Genomic DNA, 11,355 nt, shown 5'->3' with positions numbered 1-11,355 from the left:
CGCTACCCATGCCGCCACCAGCTCCGCCTCCGAATCCACCTCCACCACCAGCTCCAACACCACCACCCGCAGCCGCTCCACCTCCGAGTCCACCGCCCGCTCCCACACCTCCTCCGCTTCCAAACCCTGCACCGGCACCGCTGCCCATGCCGCCGCCGGCGCCACCTCCTCCCCCAAACCCACCACCACCTCCCATACCTCCGCCCCCGCCCACACCACCTCCTGCACCAACGCCGCCTCCCATCCCACCACCTACGCCAACGCCAGCACCCTTGCCATGCTTTTTCTTATCGCAGCCCTCCGCCTCCGGCCCAACCGTGCCCGTGGTCCACACCACAGGCTTGTCCCACGCCGCAGCGCTCGCCGCCCACCCCAGCGCCAGCAGCAGCAGGAGGCACGCCATTGCCCGGCTCCCCATCGGAACCCCGCCTCTCAGCCGCGAGGCTGTCACTATCAACGTCGTACGGTGGGGTGGGAGAGGTCTGTGGTGTTACTTGCTCGCTGTGTGCATGCGCTGGGGAAGCGGGAGGCGCCGCGCGGAGTATTTATAAACGGCAGGAGCACGCGCTGCATCGGCTCTGGATTAAATGGGCGCTTTCGGTTTGGTGGCGGGTGGATGAGATGAGGGCGAGGGAGCGTTGACATGGCTGAGCGTACGTCCTTTTAATGCAATGCCTCTGGCGGGAGGCTTTGGTTTGTGCAGCCCAGCGCCGCATTTCTCACTTTCGAGGCCGCGAGCGAGAGCTACTCATGCATGTCTAGCTGTTCTGCGCAAGCGGTAGCTTCATCGGTTGCCTACTTGCCTTCTTTACTTCTTTTAGCCTGTGATTTGTACAGTTGTCTCTCTTTGTGTTTGTGTGTGCAGGCACGATGATGCAGTGGATGGTGCAGCTGTTCATTAATGGCGAGGAGCTCGCAAAGAAGCGATGCGGGTGGTAGGAAGAGAGGACGGACAGCTCGGCGCGCACGGGGATGCTTGTGTCCGAGAAATGGTGGTGAGCCCTTTTCTCTGCAAGTGGGCTTTGTAGCCGTCCATCCAGGCAAATGGAGTTCGATGATACTTGAGGTGGTGCTTCATCTTGGCAACCTTGTCAAAACTCTCAACTAATCACTAGGCATGTGCACGTGATTACAAATGTGCATGTGATTACAAACCACGGGATGAAGTTTTTGACAGTTCAGACTAACTCAGGCCCAGGTGCGCTTCTGTGATTATATACAAGGCCGTCGACTGGGACGGATTTAAACACCGATGATTAGTGGCTAGCGGTGGCTAACATCCAATCTAATGAAGCCACACATATAATTACTGGTGGCGACTTCTCAGCGCTCAGCTTCCTACTTTCCTGAAATGAGACTTGAGCTCCTGGGCGACGCAGAACATCGTGTCCATGGTGTCCTCGTCTAGGTGCGCGTCCTTGACGCCGCCGATCGCCAGGATCGTCTGCAGCCAGTCCTCGTGGAGGGTGGAGAACTCCGCTCGCCCTTCGCTCGACCTGAAGCTCCCCGCGATCCTCGACTTCATCATCTCGCCCGCGACCGCCGCCTTCTCCACTATGGATTTTGGGATCCCCGCCATCGTGGCGACCTGCAGGCCGTAGCTCTCCGGGGAGGCGCCCGACGCGAGCCTGTAGAGGAAGGTGAGCTCCATCTCACCGTTGCCGACGCTCCTTGGCCTCAGCATGCAGGCCATGTGCTGGAGGCTCACGTGGGGGTGGGAGGCGAACTCCTTCGTGAGAGGGTGGTAGTGTGTGGCGAAGAGCAGGCGGCATCGCACCTGTTCCACCAGGTGCCGGAATACCTGATGCAAAATACAGTCATCAGAAGCACGAAATTGCTTCTCAGAAAATGGACACCATGTGAAAACAACGAGAAAGCACACGGTAATGGCTGATATGCCATGTTGAACGTACGAAATTGATTGGTTTTCTGACTGTCCTATCAATGGCTGATATGCAAAACTACTCCCTCTGTCCCATAATATAAGATCATTTTTTAAGCTATGTAGCTTACTGATACGGACAATGACCTTAAAAGACACGGCGACAGCATCTACCATGAAAAAGGCGTACTGAAGGGTATGGCAAGCATGGCGATGTAATGGATTGAAGGAATACTTACAGCATATGCAATCGCATATCCATCAAATGTGCTAGTTCCTCTGCCAAGTTCATCAAGCAAGACAAGAGAATCCTCAGTTGCATTCTGAAGAACAGATGCAGTCTCACTACATTCGACAAGAAAAGTACCTGCAAGACCGCAAGTAATGTTGTAACAATCCAAGTTAGGGTCATTGTCATCTCATACCTCATGATTCATGGTACGGCCAAAAGAAAATTGACAAGTGCTTTAGAAGTTCCTATTGAGAACCCATGGATTTACTCAACAGATATACCATGTAAAAATAGCTATATAATTTATGTGCAAACGCATATTTGACTCTACAAGTATCATTTTATTGGGAACCAATGTCAGAATATATTATTTATGCAGAACAATAAAAAATAAACCCATGTCTGACCAGATCCAGTTGTAGGACAGCCCATATAAAGACCTTATCCATTTTTAACTCCTGTTTTGCGCCAAAAGTAATAGGATTTGCTACACTGATCACTTACTTTCTCCAGACATAATCCGATCCGTTGCGCCTAGCCGTGTAAAGATGGAGTCTGCAAGGGTCAATTCACATGATATGCAGGGGACATAACAGCCAAGCTGCAGAAAAGAAATTCGATTAATACATCCAAATAGGGAGCCCAGGAGTTAACAAGCAAAAGGGTATAACCAGATTTACTTATACATACCTGGGCAAGCACGATTGCCAAGCAGGTGGCGCGCATTATTGTAGATTTTCCTCCCATATTTGGACCAGTCAACAACAACGCAAAGCGATTATGACCCAATAAATCCTGGCCAAGAGACAGATCGTTTGGTACAAGCCCAGTTCCACTTTCTGCAAAAGCATATGGATGCCATAGACCCTTCATCCGAAGTATAGGCGATTTGTCTTTCAACAGAATACGTGGTCTGCACATGGTGCCAAATGATGACAATGCCATTGCTGCAAAGGACCTAAGGACATCAACAGTGCTGATGGCATTGATTACCAAAGACCATTCGGTAGCTTTTCCAACAAAAAGTTCCACTGAATTAGCCAAGATGGTAGCATCATTGTCTTTGATATCATGATCCTGTCAAAAACTCAAAACACACAATCAGTACTGTGGAAGTCCAAAACACAGACAGCAAATACTAAAAAAAGAAATAACCGCTTCTTAGATAGATAGCGTCTGAAGAAATTCCCAGCATATTCATACCTGGTACTGTTCAAAGTCAATGCGTATATCCTCTTCAAACTGATGGACTAATTCATCAAGAGAACTCAGGGTTGGAATATCAACTGATTTTGACAGCGCTGGGATGCCATGGTCCTCTCTATGCAAGGCACTTAATAAGTCAATTGCAACCCGGAGGCCCTTGATAAGCATGCCAAACGTTTTAATCTGGAAAATGCAGAAAATTTGCATGTCATTAGCAGTAGTGTAGATACAAGAAAGGCAAACTTCATAATTTGCAAAAATGGTCATCTCATTGATTGAATCTAATCCATACAAAAGAGAACTTTAAGCTACGATAAGCTTAGGACTGGGAATGAAAAAGAAAGAACAACCACTAACCCGCCTCTTTAATATCTTTTCACCAACAAAAGGCAACAGGACAGCAGATGTTAGCCCAACAGTAGATCTGACTCGCCCAAGTAACCTCTCAAGGTCAGGAATTTTCCGGAGATGCTCAAGTGTAATAGAGCCTACCCCACAATGTTGAATGAAACCCTCAACAATATCAAGCCTTCTATTTATAGCATCGACATCTTTTAGTGGATGGCATATCCATCTTCTTAAAAGCCGCTTACCAGATGCGGTTATGCAGTGATTGAGGTGCTTGTACAGAGTACCTAAAACAAAGTAAATATAATACAAAGTTTATCAGTGTTTTTATGTTTGGATATATTAGGAAATTGTCACAGCAGGCTGCAAAAATAAGTAGAGCAGAAAATAGGTAGAAGGCAAACTCCTACCTGATGAGCCACCATCAAAGTTATTGCCGAAAATCTCCAGGTTCACAAGAGTCTGACCATCCATCCTTAAACAAGTTTGGTACACATTGTAAGGTAAGACTTCCCCATTTTTTAGAGCATCGTCTAGCTGTTTCCAGATTGTAGCTTATCAGAACGTGAACAGGCAGTCTTATGAAAACAATCGTTTCCCAAGCAAATAAAAAAAGAAAGGCAAGCACATCACTTACGCTATGATTTGTGCAAACAATTTTTTGACATTATACTAGTTTAAGACTAGAACACATTTGCACATATAATTTGTGAAGTTGATATGGTCAGCATAGAAAATGAGAAAAAATTATATATTAAAGAAACTACATACTAATTAGTTGTATCTAGGAAACTGGAAAGTGATGTCTAATGACAGTGTTCTGAAGCAATTTGCAAGTGTTGCTGAGAAGGAAAATGTTGCAACAGAGGCACTCGGAGAGAGAGAGAGAGTTGGATTAACATAAGTATACCATAAGTCTAGTCAAATGACCAATAAGTCCACCAAGTGCACAGATAACTGCATCTCGATTCACTGAATAATCCAATGCAGATAGCCAAGAATCTGTTGATGCTTTAAAGTATCCTTTAGAATGTGCTAGCATTTGAATTTGTGAGGCATCAGAGAAATCTGTCCCAGGTAGTGGGGTCAGTTGCATTTTCACAGAGCCTGCAGTTAGAAGATGTTTAACAAAGAAACCAGATGAAAATAGAAACTAAAAGAGCAAAAGATTACAACATTTTACCTGCTGAGGCATATTTTATCATTGATTTACGACTTTCTCTTGAGAGGCCTGACAAAAGAAAACAAATATTACTCCCTCCCTCCCATAATATAAGAACGTTTTTTATGCTAGTGTAGTGTCAAAAATGTTCTTATATTATGGGACGGAGGGAGTAGTTCTTAATACATCGAGATTACAAGATAAAAGATGTACTGACCTGAGGATTCATAGATTATCTCCCTCGGGGAAACCTGAAAAAGCATACTGATGAATGATCATTTCTGATCTGTTGAAACAAAGCAAATAAGTTGCTACAGCAAAGAGCCTACCTGCACCAGCAAAGCCCCCAAAGCTGCAGACGAATCATCATCTTGAAGTGAACCAACCCAGATTTTAAGTGCAGCATAATCTAGAAAAGCAAATCCGTAGAGCCGAGAACCATTAGAAGCTAGAGTAACCTGAAAATTCCAAAAAGAAAAAGAAAAAGAGGACAGGCTACATTAGGGCAACATCACCTATGAAAAATGTTGATAAAACTAATTCAAGATGAATTACAGAATTTGTGAACAAATTGCAGGACAAAACTGACTCGTAAAAACTAGGATACATAACACTGCATGTTTCACAGGGACACTGAAAATATCATTTTACTAAAACAATAGCTGAATTAAGTATCAAGATTGTCTTCTGCAAGTTACATATATTTCTACATTATTGCCACAATATTTTACATGTTTATACACAGTGATCAACCAGATTTAGATTTATCACTGTGTTTCTATGTAAATTTATTTGGTCATTGTGTCCAAAGACCACGAGTTTGTAGTTCTTTCCTGTCTTTTGAGGAAATAGTGTTCTTTCTATTATCAGATTGTTAGCTTTTGTGATAATATTGTGTCTTCTCATGTGCGTCAGATGAACATACAAAACATTATACCAAATCATATTGCCAAATGCAATGTATTGGTTTGTTAAAAAAGGCAAACCTCTTTCAATGCAAGAAGATGAACAGCATCAGGCCCTATATTGCTGTCAGCTGCAGTTGACGGTGTGGATACATGAGCTAACTTTCTTTCGATAACCTTGCAGAAGTACAAAAAAAAATGTCACACTTATATACAGTCAATCTCTTGTAACTTGAAAGGACAAGCTTTATGCATCCGTTAATGGAGATGGCAGGGTACATATTAATATATGCATTCAAGTGCTGCTGCACAGACCACAGGTTATGTACCTACTACCTTGATCAATTCTACTACATGTTTTAGACCAAGAGAGTGTCTAATGTGTGTGCTTCACCATTAGTTTTGCAGTCACATGTCAATGTAAGTTCTTAAAACTGTACTGACCTGTAAGTTCTTTTATGACAATCTAGTAATAACATTTGCACAAGATTAATCAAAATACTATTGAGTATATACTCCCTCCGTTTCTAAAATCTAAATATAAGACTTTTTAGAGATTTCAATATAGACTACATACGGATGTATATAGACGTATTTTAGTGTGTGGATTCACTCATTTTGCTCCATATGTAGTCCATATTGGAATCTCTAAAGGGCTTATATTTAGGAAAGGAAGGAATAACATATTAGTGGTCAAAGTTTCAAAGTGTTGACTACACACATTCTGAAAGGGCATCCAAAAAAGAATGGAAGTGGAAAACTTACTGAATTTGGTCCTCTAGCTTTCGCCTGTGCTGCAGATTCCATTTGTTCTATCCTTCCAACTTTATATCTGGAGGGAAATGCTAGATAGATGAGCAGTCAAACCACCAAAAGAAATAAAAGTAGAGTAAGAAGTAATTTATATCCAGTATTATAATGGATGTGTCACATCACAAATCATATCATATACTCCCTCCGTCCCAGAATAAGTGTCTCAACTATGTACTAACTTTAGTACAAAGTTGTACTAAGCTTAAGACACTTATTTTGGGACGGAGAGAGTACATTTCAGTATACAAGGCCACTTCATATTTTTTTTATGTCTAATTTTGACCATCAAATTTAACAACAAAGAGTAAGTTATATGCCACAAAAAGTATGTCAATGTATACACATTGGAAAGAACTTTCCGATGATATATTTTTTATGACATATAACCCGTATTTTGTTGACCAAAATTATAAGTCAAAGTTTGACACGAAAAACCAAAGTGGCCTTGCGTACAGAAATGGAGGGAGTACTCAAATATAGCGTTCAGATGAAACTAAATGCATTTTGCAGCTGAACGGATATAGTTTTTTTTTTCACAACAACACTGGCACAGAAACCAATAAGGAATCAATCTTAAGTGCATTTCTCATACTATAATCAACAACAATACCGATAGAAACAAACATATGGCCTATCAATACCAACCAGAAGAACTGTGCATGAACTTGCTGATGTTCAAGATAATTTTAAGATCAAAATGCTGAAAATGAGCAAAGCATAAGGAGACTAAGAAGTTTACCCCCGAGCTAAAAGCTTTTCAACAGCATCGTCAATCCCACTCTCTGAAATACCAACCTTCACATAAGATGAACAAGTCAGCCTCATGTACCACAGCAAGAGTGTTTACTAAAAGGCTGTATAAAACTCCCTTTTCTTCAAGAGTGTTTAATACAAAAGCATTAGTTGAAACAAAACATGAAATGCTACTATAGTGGCCAACAAAATATAAAAAACACAAGCTGCTGCGGATAGACCCTAGAGGAAGTGGTGTATTGCCAAAAGCTTGAAGCAATTTACCCAATCATCTCCAAAATGCCAATAGAACTACATTATCGAGAGTATTGTCTAAATAATACAAAATAATATAGCGTACACATGATATTATAGGGAAAATGATCTAGCAAATGATACTTATTACTCAACCAACAAGCAACCATGAGGGAGTATAAATTAGCAGGGTCAGCACAGCAGACATTCAGACGTCAGAACCAAGCATTCCAGTGGCAAAATAAGAATGGTCACAGTTTATGACTTAGGTTACCTGTCGGCATTTTCCCACTCCACTAATAGTCATTTTCCAATCAAGTTCCTTTTGGCCGATCTCAGCATCTACTTCATAGAGCTCATAAAACTTCCCCTACACATACAAGAAAAACACTTTTGTAGGTTATATATCTCAAGTAGCAGAAAGAACTGGTCAACTTAGATAATTTTGGAGGTCAGGGGAGTCTGGGAGAAGGATCAAAGCAGCATTCAGAACTGTGAGGTGTAAGAGAACTGAGAGGATAAGAACAAATGAAGGAACCAAAAATAAAAGCAAATAACATTTTTGATTATTAACCAGAACAAGCATCATTCATAAATGTCTAACTTCTGATGCATAGAGTAATTGAGTAGAACTTCTTTAAGTATGAGAAATAAACAAAGAATTGTGCGGTAGTCCCATGAGAAAAATGCATCTAGTTCATAATTATAGGGTTAGGCAATAGCTCAGTATGACACCAAGGTATGAGAGATACTGGTTAGCATTGCATTAATCTTTAACGTGATAATCTTACAGATAGTATACTGCATACATGCAGTGTATGAGTCAATGATGATGGAATTTACCACTTTGAAGAAGAGGAGAACATCCATATATTTGCACTTAATAGACCAGTATTGCTTTTGAGATGTTGACATCTTTCTCAGTGCATCAGGTGGAATAAAAAGAGTTCTCTTGTCATAAAGTGGGTCATCTGGCCGCCTTTTATTTGCATCCCTGATATTCAAAGGATTCAGCCATTCAAATTTACTACGTGCACTTTCAGCCATTTCATCATGAACCATTTTCCCAGGTGGAGAACAATGAGCTGATTTCACCTTCTTATTTGAACCCCACAAAGGAGACTGGCTGTTATTGGCAGTCATGCGTTGATCCTGTTGAACTCTCTTCCCACGAGGAGCCACTGCTCGTGTCACTGGAGTTTCTGGTTTCAGAAGAACAGAATCAAGTTCTGGAAACAGTGTAGCAGCTGCTCCAATATGCTTACCATTCATAGATACTGAGAACTTATTCGAGTGGTTCTGCAGCGGAGTTCCATTTGAATCAAATTCCGGAAACAAATTAGTTGCTTTAATGTATGAATGGTCTGAAGACCCAGAGAATAGCTTCTTTGAGTGTTTTGCTGTGGGAGTATCATTCGAATCAAGTCCAAGCGGTGTCACTGCTCTAAGGTATTCACCACTAGAAGAGCCCGATGACAAATTTTTCGATGGATGCTGCAAAGGAATTGGATATGAACGATACTCTGATAAAGGTGTATCTGCTCCATGAAAAGGCCCAGAAAAGATTCTCTTTAACGGATCCTGGGACGGAGTTTGTACATCAAATGCTTCAAACACTGAATTAGCTTGAACGTACTGGTTGCTGGGGCACTCTGAGGATAACTTCTTCGGACACTCTTGAAGCAGAGTTTGATCTGAACCAAGTTCAGGGAACAGCGTGCTTGCTTTAACAAATTCATCTGTGGAAGACCTTGCAGAAAACTTCAGTGGCTCCTGTGGCGGAGTGGTATCCGTGCTATGTTCTGCAAATAACACAGTTCCTCTGCTATATTTGCCGTTGTACCGTACAGGGAAAGATGCACTTGGCTGCTCATTTGAGGTATCTTCATTTTTACCAGGTAAGGCTCTCTCAGCATTTCTAATCTGAGCGGCATCTTTGTTTCTGCAACAAACACAGAGAGCATCACCATGATGGCACAGCAAAAAAAAAGTGTCTTCCAAAATAAGCAGAAAATCTGCCGATGCAAACCAACAAACAAGATACTTTAGGGACCAAGAAGGCAATAACATACACCTGTCATACACCCATTAACACAGAAACAAATGCATCCAACCCAACCATTCCATAGGCCATTAAAGCAATCCAAGCTTGCAATAAAGTGAAGGACAATTAGCACAGTTAAACACTGGACCCAAAATCCAATGATCTTAAGGCTAGTTGCAATGTAGGTGGAGGGAACCACATACAAATTACGAATCGGCAATGGCTGATAATGTGTATTAGCCCAGATTCTTCCTTTCGAATGTATGGAACAGCTTCCAATCTGAAGTTTACTTTGGTTCGCAAAATTATGGTGTGTCATCTATCCATGCTCAAAAACTACAAACATGTGAATCAAAACATCGATAGATCACATAAAACACCATCCAACAGCCAAGAGACACGGACAGTAAGCAAATTGGAGTTAAGAGAAACGGATTTAACAGCAAGCATGGCGACTGATGAGGACAATGCAATAGCAAAAACAAGCTGACTAACTGAAGATGACAATGCGGCCCGTAAACTATCAGGCACAACACTCGACACATGTAGTGGCCAAACACCAGGCGCGGTCAGGAGCTAAGACATCGCAACTGCAAACTCGCATTCATCGCATCCCTGCTGCTACTGGCCACACAATACCGCCACGGCGCTACCCACAACAAACGAAGCCACGCCAGAATTTGTTCGAGCAATTCCAACAGCATACACGCGGAGACCAATCCAACGATAAATCGACCGAATCGGCATCCACTATCAAGCGGCAACCACCTAAACGAATCCGCGGGCGGAACCATTAGCTAGATACCGCGGCAGCTGACCCAATCAAACGGCACCCAAACCCAGACAAAACCCTAGGACGGCGGGAGCTGCATTGGTCGCGTCCGTCCGTACGCACGTACCTCCCCTGTGACGGCGGCCGCACGAGCCTCTCCATGATGCCGTCGACCGACGACGCGGCGGGGGGCCGCGGGGGCCTCTCGGGGGGCGTGCCGGCGCCGAGCGCCTCCTGCGCCGGGCTCTGGCGCGGGTGGAGGAAGGAGAGGAGGGACTGCTGCTGCCGCCGCGGCTGCATCACGGTGGCCGGGATTCGATTCGAGGTGGCTCCGCCCGGGCGGGAGGAGCGGGGTTCTCTAGGAGCGGAGAGGGGAGGGGAATGGGAGGGAGGTGAAATTATTTGGGGGAATTTACGAGCGGGAAATGCAGGCGCGGTGGAGAGGGGAAGTGGGGGTTTTCCGCTTTCCCCGCCGTCTCGCGCCCTGCGTCTGCGTTTGTTTTTTGTTTGTTTTGTTTTGTTTTGTTTTGTTTTGTTTGCGGCAAGGAGACTTCTCAGCGAGAGCGAGGTTTACAACAAAGTCCATCATGTCAGTAAGCCAGACTGCTGTGCGCGGAGTGTTATGGCCATAGGCGGCCAACTCATGGCTAATCATGTTCTGCTGACGGCTACAAATAGTAAAAGAGATCTCCCTGGCATCGCTTGCAGCCAACCTATGAATCTCCACTACAAGTGCACGATGTGACGATCTATCCATCTCATGTGTTGTAATCATCGACACCGCCTTCGCGCTATCCAACTCTACCAGAATAGGTAGGTTGGATTGGTGCAAGGCTAGCTCCAAGCCTTCTCTGCACGCTGCTAGCTCCGCCTCCAAAGCGTTATCGCATATGCCTAGCTCCCTACATGCGCCATAGATGATCTCGCCTCTGTCATCTCGCAGGATCATACCTCCTCCCGCCGCATCTGTGGCCGCTATGTAGCTCCCATCCGTGTTCAACTTA

At 43.7% G+C, this 11,355-nt stretch overlaps 1 protein-coding gene across 1 annotated transcript; it reads right to left on the bottom strand.

Annotated features, from left to right (window-relative positions):
* Window positions 1-1,058: 1,058 nt before the first annotated feature.
* LOC119275159 (DNA mismatch repair protein MSH7-like) lies at window positions 1,059-10,783 on the bottom strand. The gene is made up of 17 exons (XM_037555958.1): window positions 10,479-10,783; window positions 8,379-9,477; window positions 7,810-7,905; window positions 7,288-7,343; window positions 6,501-6,567; window positions 5,817-5,912; window positions 5,160-5,288; window positions 5,048-5,081; window positions 4,852-4,899; window positions 4,579-4,775; window positions 4,079-4,205; window positions 3,678-3,955; window positions 3,318-3,503; window positions 2,805-3,191; window positions 2,619-2,715; window positions 2,122-2,249; window positions 1,059-1,801 (listed from the first exon to the last, which is right to left on the bottom strand). Exons 1-17 carry the CDS (start codon window positions 10,649-10,651, stop codon window positions 1,331-1,333), a joined length of 3,669 nt encoding a protein of 1,222 aa, XP_037411855.1. The 5' UTR covers window positions 10,652-10,783; the 3' UTR covers window positions 1,059-1,330.
* Window positions 10,784-11,355: the final 572 nt, after the last annotated feature.

The sequence above is a fragment of the Triticum dicoccoides genome, chromosome 3B, assembly GCF_002162155.2.
Source record: "Triticum dicoccoides isolate Atlit2015 ecotype Zavitan chromosome 3B, WEW_v2.0, whole genome shotgun sequence".
Taxonomy (NCBI): domain Eukaryota; kingdom Viridiplantae; phylum Streptophyta; class Magnoliopsida; order Poales; family Poaceae; genus Triticum; species Triticum dicoccoides.
This window is presented reverse-complemented; position numbering and strand designations above follow the sequence as displayed.